The sequence below is a fragment of the Carcharodon carcharias genome, chromosome 15 (assembly GCF_017639515.1).
Source record: "Carcharodon carcharias isolate sCarCar2 chromosome 15, sCarCar2.pri, whole genome shotgun sequence".
Lineage (NCBI taxonomy): Eukaryota > Metazoa > Chordata > Chondrichthyes > Lamniformes > Lamnidae > Carcharodon > Carcharodon carcharias.
This window is the reverse complement of record NC_054481.1, coordinates 15,954,881-15,969,890: the sequence shown is the minus strand read 5'-3', so window position 1 is coordinate 15,969,890 and position 15,010 is coordinate 15,954,881. Positions and strand designations below refer to the sequence as shown.

General features: G+C 40.6%; 1 protein-coding gene across 4 annotated transcripts in view; it reads right to left on the bottom strand.

Annotated features, from left to right (window-relative positions):
* The window catches only part of usp7 (ubiquitin specific peptidase 7 (herpes virus-associated)), an 89,244-nt gene that overhangs the window by 17,765 nt on the left and 56,469 nt on the right, over positions 1-15,010 (bottom strand). For all 4 annotated transcript variants that reach the window (XM_041205914.1, XM_041205916.1, XM_041205915.1 and 1 more), the window contains exons 14-21: positions 12,877-13,021; positions 11,937-12,067; positions 10,730-10,864; positions 9,019-9,120; positions 1,912-2,017; positions 1,614-1,706; positions 1,469-1,536; positions 694-794 (exon numbers count right to left, since the gene is read on the bottom strand). In XM_041205914.1, the coding sequence (XP_041061848.1) occupies positions 694-794; positions 1,469-1,536; positions 1,614-1,706; positions 1,912-2,017; positions 9,019-9,120; positions 10,730-10,864; positions 11,937-12,067; positions 12,877-13,021 (881 nt within the window). The remainder of the gene's footprint in view (positions 1-693; positions 795-1,468; positions 1,537-1,613; positions 1,707-1,911; positions 2,018-9,018; positions 9,121-10,729; positions 10,865-11,936; positions 12,068-12,876; positions 13,022-15,010) is intronic.

The window sequence follows — 15,010 nt, the reverse complement described above, 5'->3', positions numbered from 1 at the left end:
GGAAGGAGTTAGATATAGCTTTTGGGGCGAAAGAGCCCAAAGGATATGGGGAGAAAGCGGGTGCAGGCTATTGAGTTGGATGATTTGCCATGATCATAATGAATGGCGGAGCAGGCTTGAAGGGCCAAATGGCCTATTCCTACTCCTATTTTCTATGCTGCTCCATTGGCAACATGCTTTCTGTATTTAAGGAAACCATGTGCTACATAGGAACATTTTACGTGTCTTTCAAAATTAATACCAGTGACACAATGGTAATTACTTTAAGAACGTTCCATGGCTGGTGTATTATGGGCTCCTATGAGGATGACAATCATGACAGGATTGTAAAATTTCCATTGTATCAGTTTTACAAGGATAAGGGCCAATTAAAATCTCATGGGATGTCCGTTCTAATCTTTCACTGAGGGTCTGCTTTCTTATTCCAGAATAAAATTGCTCCTGATGAACTTCTGATGTATCTTGGTAGAGTTAAAATGAGTTCCATAGTTATTACTTTGGCTGTACATATGTAAAAATAACACATTTCCAGCCCCTCCTCCCCCACCACAGGTAATGAAATACCAGCACTGTAAATTTCTGGAATTTTACAACTACTTTTTTCCAACACGAACTAGAAAGGTGCATATCAGGACATCAAAATGACACATTGGTGAGTTGAGATCCATAATTTGGTGCTAAAGCATTACTTACTTCTGAAATACTATAATATCACCATCCATGAGCTCGTCAAGTGCTTTATCAAGGGACACTTCATAATCCTGAATTCTCTCAGTTAAATTGGGTTTTACTTCCTAAAGTGAAGAGAGTTTTATAATCAACTAATGTAGACATTTGAACAAATTAACATAAGTAATTACAAACTACTGATGTTTGTTTGTTGCAATTACTATAAAAGCACAATAACTGTCAACCAAATGACCTAACTGCTGCTAGATCACATTGATCTGAGCAAGACCCTAATGCAATTGACATTCTTCCTGAACATTTTAAAACTAAGTCTATCCAACATTTAACTGATTAAAAAAAATCTTGCCCACCTTCCCATCCCAAGCACACACTGTTCAAGAGGGGGCCTTTCTATACAAGAGGATTCTGGATCATTTACACAAGCTCCATCATAAATTGTCCTGCTGCCCTGCCTGTAGCATTACAATTAGCTTTGACCATAACATCATGAATCATAAGTGATCCTGAATCTTTGTGACTTGGATGAATACTCATCCTCGCTATACCAGAGGCCTTTAACGTTCTGGGGGTTCAGTGCTGGAAATGGTTTTTCAGTGCATCCTGAAACAACATGGCCTTGAATGGTCGCATGTTTGACGAAATAATGGATCCAATTTTTAAAATTTACACTTCACCAAAGAAACTCTATTTGAAGTCAGATTTTAAGTCAACGCTATATTTTAAAGATATTACATTTATGTTTTAACAAGATAAACATGGACATCACATGTTTTCATACCTCATAGAGGATAAGGTTAGTTCCTTGCGGAAACCCCGCTCTCTCACACATGATTGGCAGTAAATCACCTGCACACAATAAATGCAACAGTTAATTCTTTGGAATTCTTGTACAAATTGGTATCTGCATTCAGTTCTCAACTTACGTATTTTACACGATATAGGGGTGTAGATATGTCCACAGTAATTCAAGCTCCGAGTTTTGGGATCGTACATCTTCAAAAATAACATTACATCATCTGAAGAAAAAGCCACAGCATTACTGTACTGTACTTTTGCAATCAGCTTCTTTATTATTGACATGCAATTACGGAATGTTTTAACTTAATTCTTTAAAGGCATGTCCTCAAAAAAGGTATAAAAGTAATTATGAACTGAAACATAACTACTGCATAAATCATATAATCATTAATTGACAACAGTACATTGTTAATGTGGACTTACGATCTTTATCAAATTTGGGCAACGTTGCTCCACTGGCGGCCAACTCTGGATCTACTGTTTCTAGAAATATTGTCCATGGGTTGTCATTATCACTCAATTCAATCATCTATGAGGGGAAACAAAGTTTGGTTTGCTAAACTACATTGATCCCAAAAGTTTGCTTCATGTTGCATAAACATTATCTTCACTGACAACGTACACTTTAACATCTCTGCACTAACAGGTGGTTTTAGAGCCACAGATGGCATAGATTCACGGTGCACTATATAGTATTGCAGGCACTAATATAGCTAAATGTAGAAATACTGGTCTCCTATTATTTTGTTTCCAGTATGTCAGAGGATATGCAGTTTATAACTGAAGTGCTCCCCACTGGCATTAAGGTGTTGCATTGAGAACTGTCTGGCTAGGCCTGTCCCTCAAAAGAGACAAAGTCCAACTAAACAGGTCACAAATCTAATCCAAAACTTTCCCATACATGATAGTTAGGGAGTAAAAGGTACAATCTGGGGTCAGAGTACATTGGTCAGGTAAGTAGGTTAATAGAGGACACCTAAGCTTAGTGATTTGCTGTTTTTAGAGTCAATCAGGTGCACATGACAGATTTTGACTGTACAACGCTTCAAGATGCAAGTGGATGATTGTTATGGTGAGCACGACAGATTACTTATAATAATTTATTCTCCTAGCTAGCATTACACAATAATCAAGAAAACACAGAACAGGCTCACTATTTTTCCTCAGTAAAAGTACACTAACTGCTGGTTCTCAAATGATACATTATGAAGTGAAGCATAGGTTTGAGCACATAACTGCACATGCAGCAGTGTTTTCAGAGTGAAGGTATGTGGCCATGATCATATGGAGCTCAGAAGACGGGAATGCCATGCAATGTCATTAACAGCACTTTTTTCTCCCCACAGGGCCAGGGTTGGAAGCAGCACAGGAGAGGCACGGAGCCAGAGATTGCAAAAAGAGGAGGTGCCATGGGAAGTGCACCATCGCATCAGTCCGACACATCCTGCACCAGCAAAGATACTCTGTCATTAGAACAGGTAGCACTAGCTGATAAGAACAGCAGACATGCTCAGGAGGTGACAGAGGTAATCGTAGCATTGGCCAGTTGCCATGAGAAGTCGAGCAATACTCAGTTTCATACAAGTTAAGTTGGATCATCAAGTGTGGGTGCTTATAGAATGGGTGCTTATAGAACAGTAGTGAGAAATATGTGGACAGAGATCTCAGAGTTTGTTTGCTCCCATGATGGACTAATTTGGTTTTTAACTTTAAACTTGACTCATGGGAACAAGTTTGTCCATCCATGACATGAGTGCCACCAAGTCCTTGGCTTGAGTGCACCCTCCATCATAACAGAGGTGACGCTCACAGAGAGCGACATGTGGCTGCCCACTGAACGAATGCAGGTGGGGTGCACCATCCTTCAAATTATGGAGTCAATTTTGAGCACTAAGTTGGCAGATGTGTGGACTTGCTTCCAGATGCCTGAGAGCTCCTGGTATGCAGGGAAATGCAAGTGGGCAAAGGGTTCAGGAATGGGTATCTGAAAGCGACAGGGACTCTGTTCAAGGTGCCACTGGCTTTGACAGTGGCCTAGAATGCTGCTTCCAGCACCAATGACAGACGCTTCCACTGCACAGATGCAGGTGGCCCAGCATAGTTTAAAAATGTCTCCCTTGAGGCATTTGGCTCAAGGGTCCCACAACCCAGGGGCCATGAGTCACAAGCATCCAGGACAGCAAGGCCATCAGGTTTCCCACATATCAACTCTAGCAACAGGGGGGAGCACGACGTCAAAGCACCTGGAAACAACACCTTAAACGCACAATGGGTATCATTAGCTTGCCTTTATTTTATAAATGGCACTGTGCTTCATTTGTGCATCGCGACATATGCTTGATGGCTTACTTAAGCGTGTTATGTGATTCTTACTCATCCAGGTGGCAGTAACCAGCTGTAGGGGCACGAAGCTGGGGCCTATGAAAGGGGCACCAGTGACTGTAAGGCAAGGATGGATGTTGGACTTTGATGGGTTCCACATGCCAACAAGGGCAACACACAGGAACACAAGAACAGAAATAGGCCAATTGGTCCTTTCAGCCTACTCCACCATCCAATAATGGTTGATCTGGTTGTGGCCTCAGCTCCACTTTCCTGCCTGCCCCCCATAACCTTCAACTCCCTTGCCGAACAAAAATCTGGAACTCTGCCTTGAATAATTTCAAAGACCCAGCCTCCATTACTTTCTGGGGAAGAGAATTCCACACACCAATGATCCTTCGGGAGAAAAGGTTTCTCTACATCTCGGTCTTAAAAGGAAGACATTTTTAAACTATGTCCCCTCGTTTTAGTCCCCCCCACAAGAGGAAACATTCTCTAGGTATCCACCCTATCAAGTCACCTCAGGATCTTAGATGTTTCAATAAGATCACACCTCATTATTCTAAACTCCAATGGGTATAGGCCCAACCTTTCTTCATAACGCAACCCCTTCATCCCAGGAACCAGTCCAGTGAATCTTCTCAGAAATGCTTCTAAAGCAATCATATATTTTTTTAAATTAAGGAAACCAAAACTGCACACAGTTACTCCAGATGTGATCTCACCAAGGCCCCGTACAAATGGAGAACTTTTTAACTTTTATATTCCATTCCTCTTGGAATAAAGGCCAACATTCCATTTGCCTTCCTAATCACTTGCTGTACTTACATACTAACTTTTCCTGATTCATGTACCAGGACACCTAGGTCCCTCTGTACCGAGTTCTGCAATCTTTCTCCATTTAAATAGTATACTGCTTTTCTATTCTACCTGCCAAAGTGAACAAATTCACATTTACTCACATTATACTCCATCTGCCAAATTTTTGCCCACTCACTTAACCTGTCTACGCTCTTTTGCATAACCTCTTGACAGCTTACTATCCTACCCAAGATAAAAGCAAAATACTGCAGACGCTGCACATCTGAAATAAAAAACAAGATGCTGGGAAAACTCAGGTCTGGCAGCATCTGTGGAGGGAGAAACAGAGTTAACGTGTCTATACGACTTCTTCAGAGCTCTGAAAGAGTCTCAAACGCATTTATAGCAGAGGAGGCCATCTGGCCCATCGTGTCCATGCCAGTCAACAAAGAGCTGACAACACTAATCCCACTTTTCAGCGCTTGGCCCATAGCCTCGTAGGCAACACAAGTGAATATCCAGATACTTAAATGTTACGAGTGTTTCTGACTCAACCACCCTTTAAGGCAGTGAGTTCCAGACTCCCACCACTCTCTGGGTGAAAATATTTCTCAACTCCCCTCTTAGCCTTCCACCTCTTACCCTAAATCTATGTCCCCTGGTTATTGACCCGACTACTAATGGAAAAAGTGCCTTCCTACCCACCCTATGCCTCTCAATCTTATACATCGGTCATGTGGACTCGAAACATGAACTCTGTTTTTCTCTCCACAGATGCTGCCAGACATAAGATTTTCCAGCATTTTCTGTTTTTATTACTCTCCTATCTATCTTGGTGTCATCAACAAACTTAGCTACCATACATTTGAACCTTCATCCAAGTCATTAATTTTGATTGTAAATATCTGAATCCCCTGCACTGATCCCTGTGGCACTCCACAATCTACAACTTGCCAATCCAAAAAGGATCCATTTATACCTATCTGCTTCCTGTCAGCCAGCCAATCCTTTATCCATGCTAATATGTTACACCCTACATCATGTGCTCCTATCTTGTGCAGTAACCTTTGATGTGGTACCTTATCAAATGCCTTTAGGAAATCCAAGCACACCACATCTACTGGTTCCCCTTCATCCACCTTGGATGTTACTTTTTGTCAATTAACATATAACCTCCTTAACAATGGATTCTAGCACTTTCCCTGAGACAGATGTTAGGCTTACTGGCCTATTGTTTCCTGCTTTCTGCCTTCCTTCTTTTGTGAATGAGTGTGCTACACCAGGTATTTTTCAATCCACTGGAACCTTTCTAGAATCAAAGGAATTTTGGCAGATTTTAGCCATTGCATCTGCTATCTGTGCTACCACTTCTTTTAAGACAAGGATACAGGTCATCTGGTCCTTGGGACTTCCAGCCTTTAGGTCCAATAATTTTCCTAGCACCCTTTCCCTGGTGATAGTGACTGTATTAAGTTCATCTCTCCCCCATCATCTCTTGATTTTCAAGAATCTTCAGTAAGTTTTCTAAGTCCTCTACCATGAAGACAGAAAATATCCATTCAACTCCTGTCATTTCTTTGTTTTCCATCAATTCCCTAGACTCCCTCTCTAGAGGATCAACACTAGCTTTAGAAACTCTTTTCCTAATCAAATCCTTGTAGAAACCTTTACTATCTGTATTTTCATTACTAGCTAGTTTTCTCTCATACTCTGCTTTCTGCCTCTATTATATTTTAGTCATTCTTGGCGGGTTTTTAAAATCTGTCCAATCCTCTCACCTGTCACTAGTCTTTGCAGATTCGTAGAGAGTTTTTTTCCATTTTAATAATACCCTTAACTTCTTTATTTAGTTACAGATGATGCATCCTTCTCAAAGGACCTTTCCTTCTCACCGGAATAAATATTTTGAGTGTTATTAAATATTTCCTTAAAAGTCTGCCACTGCAACTCTACGATGCTAGCTTTTAACCTCATTTCCCAGTTCACCTTAGCTAACTCTGTCACCTTCATTTACGTTTAGGATACTAGTCATGGACCCATGCTTCTCCATTTTAAACTGAACATGAAATTCTATCATGTTGTGATTGTTTTCACCTAGAGGGTCCTTTACCATGAGGTTATTGATTAATCCTGTTTCATTGCACATTACCAGGTCTAGGATAGCCTACTCCCTGGTTGGCTCTAGAAGGTACTGTTCTAAGAAATTACCCTGAAACACTATGAACCCATTTTCTAGGCCACTTTTACCAATGATTTTCCCAATCTACATGTAGATTCAAGTCACCCACGATTATTGCGGTACATTTCTTACACATCTCATTTATTTCTTCCTTATGCTCTGTCCTACAATGTAACTACTGTTAGGGGGCCTATAACTACTCGCACAAGTGACCTCTTGCCTTTACTGTTTTCTTATCTCTACCGAAACTGATTCGACGTCTTGCTCTTTCAAGCTAAGGTCTTCTCTCAGTGCTGAATTAAAGCCACCCTTAATTAACAGAGTTACCCCATCACCTTTTCCTAGCTTCTTCTCATTCCAATGTGTCAAAAACCCTTCAACATTCAGGTCCCTACCTTGGTCACCTTTCAACCATGTCTCTGTAATGCCTATCAGGTCACACATATTTATCACTCTGTGCTAACAATTCATTCCTTGTGTTACAAATGCCAAGTGCAGATACAGGGCCTTAAACACTTTTCTTAAAAACCACCGTCAGCTTCATCGCTGGTACACTCTTACGATTTGATGTTCTGTCCCTTCCTGCCACACTCAAACCCATTACCCAAATTGCTGCCCTGAGCCATTACTTTGTTGTTTCTCTTTACTTTACGATGTATCCTCTCTCATGATCCCCTCATCCCACTTTTTAGTTTAGAGCTCTCTACTGCCCTGGTTATACAATTCGTCAGACCACTGGTCCCAGCATGGTTCAAGTATAGACTGTCCCAACAGTACAGCTCACACTGTCCCCATTACTGGTGCCAGTGCTCCATGAATTAAAACCCATTTCTGCCACAACAACCTTTGAGCCATGCATTCATATCTCTTAACATGGAGGCAAACGGGTCTGGTCCAGTGGCTGCATGGGGTACCTCAGTTGAATCTATTGAGGATGAGTGAGTCATGGGTTTCCCTTGCAGGTAGGTCTATGGTTGTTGCCACTAGCGTTTCCTCTGGATGTCCATTGTCCACCTGCTGTATCTCTGTTTCCCTCTCACCTTCGACAGAGCAGGAGGCATGCTCAAGAGAGTCAACCGGCATCAGTTCAACTTTTCTCTGTTGCGTCAAGTTGTGCACAGCACAGATTACCATGGTACAGGAGGCACTTGAATGTCCTTATTGGAGTGCTCCCCCAGTGATCTAAATATCTGAAGCACGTTTTCAAAAGTCCAACTGCCTGTTCAGCGGTCACCCATGTAGTTAGATGCTGTAGCTGTACAAGTCCTCTGCCTTGATGTTAGGGTTCCGTACTGGTGTGTGCAGCCAAGTTCTCAGTGGATGTTTCTTGTAACCCAGGATTTATCCACAAAGGCTTTCTGGTTAAGTGAACAACTGTGGCACCTGGGACTGTCTCCAAAGCAAAGATTCCGGGGAATGTAACGCACTCTTGTTGGGATCCTTTTACTGTGGTCTCATACAATCTGCACAGAGTGAACAAAAGCTCTTCTTGTGGATGAAAGGACCTTGCTGTTCTGAGGGAGCCTTGACGACAAAATCCCCTGGACCCGATGAAATCCAGCCATGGTGCTGAAGCTGATCGCCCTCTTGGTCTAACTTGCATTATCCATTGGGCCAGAACATTATTTACACCCTGCCCTCATGAACAAGGCATCCGTCAACTCTTATATCGTGATGGGCAAACAAAAATCCCCAGAACAACCCTATAATGACAAGAGTGAGCACCACAGGCACCTTTGCTGCCACAGGCAATGAATGCTCACCACACCCCAGTAGCATCAACTGCTCCTCCAGTATGCCACATATGTCAGCAACCACCTGCCTTAATAAACAGTCTTGAGACACTGGCGCTCCAAAACATCCATGAAGCTGAGCTGTTCTCTGCAGACCCTTTGCGCTGGCTAGCACCTTCATCGACTATTTGCTGCCTCACTGTCCCTATGCATCCTCCATTTGTGCATGCCAGCACAGCATCATGTCGCAGGTGCTACTCTGCCCACTACTAAATTCCCATATGGCTGCTGAAGCTCTCTTTTACAATACTCTTGATTGGAGGAGGGAAACTGTGTAAGCCATCCATCTCCCTATGCAGCCTACAATCCTCAATGGGCATCAAGCACCTTGCCTTGCAATACCCAACAAAATCTTTTCAACCGTTTACTCCAAGAAAGACCATAAAACCACTTCAAAATCTACATGAGAATTTATCCTGGAATCTCCACACTTACAGTTTTGTTGCTGTCCGCTTCATAGTCCAACATCGCTGGTCTCTTAGTCCCATTACTCCGGGCCTGCATTGGCCACAACCGTATCTGTTCCTGTGGATATCCCTAGAATGAAGCAAGAGACACATTATATCGAAATGTAGGTAAAAGCAGTTATGCAATTGGAACCAAAGTATTGTTGAGTGTAGCATTCCAATCCAGTAGCTTCAAGAAATAGACAACTTGCCACAGTACTTGAGGCTTTGTAGAAAACTTAGTACCAAATTAAGTGCACAATATGCAGAAATGAACACAAAGCACTCCATTCGAGGCAGAAATGTACTTACATCTCAGAATGCAAAAGATACATTTTCCCCAATGGCTCAGAGGATGAAGGTCATGCCTGATTCATCAGTAAACCACACACACACACCTAAAAGTCTCAGGACTACGTCGGGATAGTGATCTCAACCAGGGTATCATCTGGGCTGTTACAACTGGCCTGTGTCCTGGGCTTGGGGGAGTCAGGAGCAAGAATAAGTGGCCATGGTTACCATTTGTGATTCCTATTCTATGAAGCTGACAGGAAAGTGTGCACAAGTGGGTGGGGGAAAAAACAGGTTTTAATTTGACTGTGATTCTTTCCAGTTGAACAGTCTGCCACTTCACATGTGAAAAGTTGGTCATTTAGGCACAGTATAAACAACTGGATGTACAAGATTCTTTACTTTAATTGCTCTTGCACACAATATGGAAAATCAAAATCCACTGCTCTGGGATCTTATACATATACACGAGGGGACAGACAAGATTTCAGTTCATAGTCCTTTTTTAAAAATTCTTACATGGTTTGTGTGTCAGTATTTGCTGCCCATCCATAATTACCTTTGAGAAGGTGATGGGTCACCTTCTTGAACCGTTACAGCCCATGTGGTGTAGGTGCACCCACAGTGCTGCTAGGGAGGGAGTCCCAGAATTTTGATGCAACAACAGTGAAGGAACAACGATATGGTTCCAAGTCAGGAGGGTTTGTGGCTTGGAGGGGAACTTGCAAGTGGTGTCACCCCATACACCTGCCACTCTTTCTTTCGAGGTGATAGTGGTCGTGGGTTTGGAAGGTGCTGTCAAAGGAGACTTGGTGAGTTGCTGCAGCGCATCTTGTATACAGTACACAATGCTGATACTGTGCATTGATGGTGGGAGGAAGGGAGTGAATATTTAAGGTGTAGGTGGGGTGCTGATCAAACTTCGATGGTGTTGAATTCCCCGAGGGATGCTGCTGCTGCACTCACCTAGGCAAGTGGAGAGTATTCCATCCCATCTGAAAGACAACCCCACAGTGCAGCATGCTCTCATGCATATACTGCCATCGTCTCATGATTTCAAGTCTGATGTGGGCTATGGATCAGCAACCGCAATATGAGTTCAAGTCTGATATCTGAAGTGAAGTAGACTTACTTTCCAGTGCCACTGAATTTTTTGATCTGAACAATACTGCTGTTAGGATTAACGTTTTAAAGCTTATTTTGGTCCTTACTTAATGCCACAACACCCAGTACCTTTTGCTGTAAACCTGCAAAAGTGATCCAGAATGGATTCAAAAGTACATTTCTACATTTTCATAACAATTCTAATTATTTGGTCATAAGCCAAATAAGACAATAGGAAACAATTCTTCTGCAGCAATGTTCTTCTAGTTTTGTAGTTATCAAACATTTCTTACTGAAATGCTCACCATTGTTTGTGATAGATTCTGAACAAACTCTGCAAGTGTGGAGTTCTTCAGGACTTTGAACACCGTATATTTCACTTTTTCTTCATCGTACATGTCATTACCCTGGTGTCCACAGAACTGGTCTTCTGTTACTATCTGAAGTAAACAAAATGCAGGCATCAGCTGACAGGATTTAATTTTAAAACTTATGATATTGCAATGCAACAAAATCTGCTTGCATTTTGCTTCATCTCAGCCACTTATAAAATTGCAATAAGCAATTTACTTCATCTATGAAAATTATGGGGGTGAAATTGCAAGTTGATGGGGGAAAAGAAAGCTGAGTAGAGTGATAAAAGCAAGCTCCTGATTCACTTTCCTCCGAAAGTCCAAAAGCAATTTCACCTTCCCCAACCACCTCAGCAATTTTCTCCAGGTACTCAAGTTTATCAGCACCAATTGTGACTGTGCAACGTTGTTTGCCAGTAAACAGCCTGAAGGTTGTTACAACCCTTTTTAACTTATTCCCAATCAACTACTAGCAGAACGTCACTGACAAATTTGCCTTCATCTATAGTCTTTAAGAACTTAGGAAATAGGGACTGAAGCAAGCCAGATGGCCCCTCAAACCTACCCTGCCATTCAATAAGACCATGACTGATCAACCTCAACTCCACCTCCCATATCTCGCTAATTCCCTCAGTACCCCCAAAAAAATCACTGTCTAGAATGTACTCAATGACTGAGCATTTAGAGCTCTGTGGAGGAGAGAACTCCATCAACTCACAACCCTTTGAGAGAAGCAATTTCTCATGTCCTGGCATCAAGTTCAGAGTTAAATGGGATGCGAGTAAGGAGACATGGTGCAATTCTACATATCTGCCATGTCATGCAAGATTTTCATGTCACCAGGGCACAGTTGCCCATTACCTTTCAAGTGAGGCTGTGTTCCAATAGCCTGTGGGACATGAACACTTCATTTTAATAAAAAATATTGTTCAACTGGACAATGGGTAAATCAGAGTGCGTGAGGTAATTTTTTCTCCCCCAAAAAAAGCTGAGGATCTACTTGGAATTTATTGCACATTTGCAATATTCAAGATTAAGTGTGCTGTCTAGTTCCTAAACAGAGGAAAATTCCTTACATCAGAAGTAGAGTACGTACTGTGCGACAGGCAAGTGCAACAAGAATTAGTCAGATATAAAAGATACAAGAGCACTCGAATACCTGCACTTGCATGTAGAGGTGTGCTTCTTGTCTTTCCTTTCTTTTCTGAGCCTCCACCCTCTTCTCTTCTTGCAGGCGCTCCACCAGTTGTTGTGGAATGTTGTGGTCTGTGACTGCTTGTAAAACCTCACCTTTAAACAGAGTTTTTGAACACATTTGTATTCGTTTAATTTCCTAACACAAAAGCTTAAGATGAAATAAATACCAACACAAAACTAGTCAAAAACAAGTCCCCCACATAGGTGTTGAATGACCAAGTAATTTACTTACTGTGAATACTAAGTGTACTCACTGTTTTGCAGGCAAATGTCTCAGTCAATTTGCAAACAGGATTTCACAATCAACTAAGATAACAAGTTAACCTGTTTTGTCAATGTTAGTTCAGGAAGAAATATTGGCCAGGGTTTCTGAGGAACACTCTGCTCATTAAAAATGCGCTCCATGATAATTTTGCATCTATCTGAACAGGCAGATGAAGCCCAAGTTTAACAGGTCAGCAATACTTTAAAAGGCGATGCACATTTGAAGTAGTTTGTTTTTAACATGGGAAAGCACACAATTTTGGTTAATTTATTAAATTTGTGGCAAAATGCATTTCTAGACAAATTTAGAGCATTGCCAAATAATACTATGATGTTCAAGGCAGCACCTATAGGGTTACATAAATATGGTGATGGATTGTCCATTAATCTACTAATGTCTTAATGTACTCCGATTGATAGGGCAACAGGGTCTGCAATCAATCACTCAAATGCCACTGCACTTACTTGAAAGGAACTTTCCGTCTAATGTGAGAATAAGTCCCGTGACAAATGAGAACCCCTTTTATCAATGGTCAACCACCCGTTAAAGCCCCGTTAATTGGATAAATGCACAGCAACATCTGCAAAACATTTTCAAAAGACAAAAGTTCACTATTCTGCATTCAAAACTTGCTTACTTAATTTTGATTCTCTGACGTACACCATCATGTAGGCATTGGTGCAGTGTCGCACAGATAAGTCATCATCATGACCTCCATAGTTGTGTTCAATTGCTTCTTCTTTTGTACACCTTGATACAACATCGTCATCAAATTTACACCACTTGGAAAGAGGAAAAAAAACAGCATTAAGTACTCCATTCATCCCAAATCATTTTATAGTCAACAAAGGAAGCAAACAAAACTTGGTTAAAAATATTCATTTTTTAAAAAAACTGAAATAACTGGAATGCTCTAAAAGAGGATACTGTTTTTTAGAAGACTATCAATAAATATTCAAATACAAAATTTCACAGAGTGGTATCAATGGACCAACATAGCAGAACAGATAACATCACAATGCCTTAAAGCTTAGACCAGTAAAAGCTGAAGGGTGTTACCAATTACATCAAATGTTAACATATTAACTTGAGCAACTTCTTGATGTTGCATGCTGTTGGGACCATACATTGAATTTTTAAAAGACTGTACTAAAGACATGATAAAATACAAACTTTAGGTCAGGAAAACAAGCCAAAACTCTATCTCTTGAAATACAAAAGGGATACAATAAGTACACAATAAGGCCCTCAATTCTGAAAGATCTCAAGTCAACTTTGTAACAAAATTTTCAACATACAAGTACACTACCCTCAGGTTAAAAGCAATGATCAGAAGTTACATCGATGGTGCTTGTGGATTAAAGCCTAAAACATTAAGAGTGGAAAACAATTAAGCCAGGTGGTGGGGTTAGAGAGAATACAGAAAACTAATCTTCATTAAATTGTTCTACTCTTTTACTGATGTTAAAAAACTTTAGCACTACTTAAAATGAAATGCACAAGGTAAATAAATATTCTATACCACTGTATGATAGTGCAAAGCAGCTAAGGTGAAGTTGAGTCCCAGCATCAAAATACTCCTTATACAAAAGACCAAAAATCTACCCAATGAACTTGGATGATTCTCCTCTCTTCTAAGAGTGACTCACTTAGTCATGGGCTAAAGGAGTTGCTGTCAAGCTTCTGTTAATCTCTCAAAATGGCCATTTTCCACCCAAGATCTACTCTCACAAAGGGAGGGAGATAAGCAGAGACCTCTAAAAGAACCTCAGATTCTCCTGGACAGAATATTTCAGTACCACACCAAATGCTTAGAGATGTGAAAAAAAATTAAAACCAACAATCAAAACACTCAACCACTGCTCGCATTAATTAATGTTAAGTGTTTACTCCATCAGTAAATCCTCTAACCTAGTATCTTATTAAAAATCCGATGCTAAAAGTTTTACAATAGTAAGGGTACAGAAAACAATTAAAGTTATGTCACTCTACAAAATGTTTTCTTAACCATGTTATTAATTTATCACCATTTCCTCTAGAATTTGATTTATCTGTTAACAATGTAGTGTTGAGAGTTTGCATAACAAAGGTTTCAAATATAATACAGCTGAATTATACATGCAATGCAGTCCACTTGTCACGCCAGACTAACTTACAAGTTTTTAATCCTATATAGTAAAAATTCCACATTGGAGTTTGGGAATATTGGTGTGTGACAAAGACTTGCTAGCCATAAAACATGCACACATTTGTTAAACATGAATTCAACAGATTACAATAAAACATTTTTCTATTGCAGGTTGCTCATAATTAAGTATCCAGTTAAGAAAGCACACATGACCAGAGCTGTGCAGCTTCTGATCAATTGCAACACAATGCCAGTTTATAGACAAGTTTTTCCTGCTAGTGATGTCTGGGTCGCTTCTACACCAGGAGCCCAAAAACTGATGAGCAATCAAGAGGCGTCACGAATGACAGAGGATTCTCAGCTTCCTACTCTAGACATACAGCACTTGGACACATCACGCTCATCATTTTAATGTCAGTTTTAAAAATGAGGAGAAACTAGGAATGCAAATTAATCTCTCGACACGTTGGAAAATGAAATCTGAAAAAGTAAGGATGTATTCCGCTTTTACGATTTGAAATGATTAAAAGTACTTTTTAACCCTAATAGAGAAACAAAAGTTCCAAATAAATCCCTTCAATTGCATATTTAGCAACATTTACTTTTTGAATAGCTTCCTTTAAAAGCAGTAACCTTAATATTT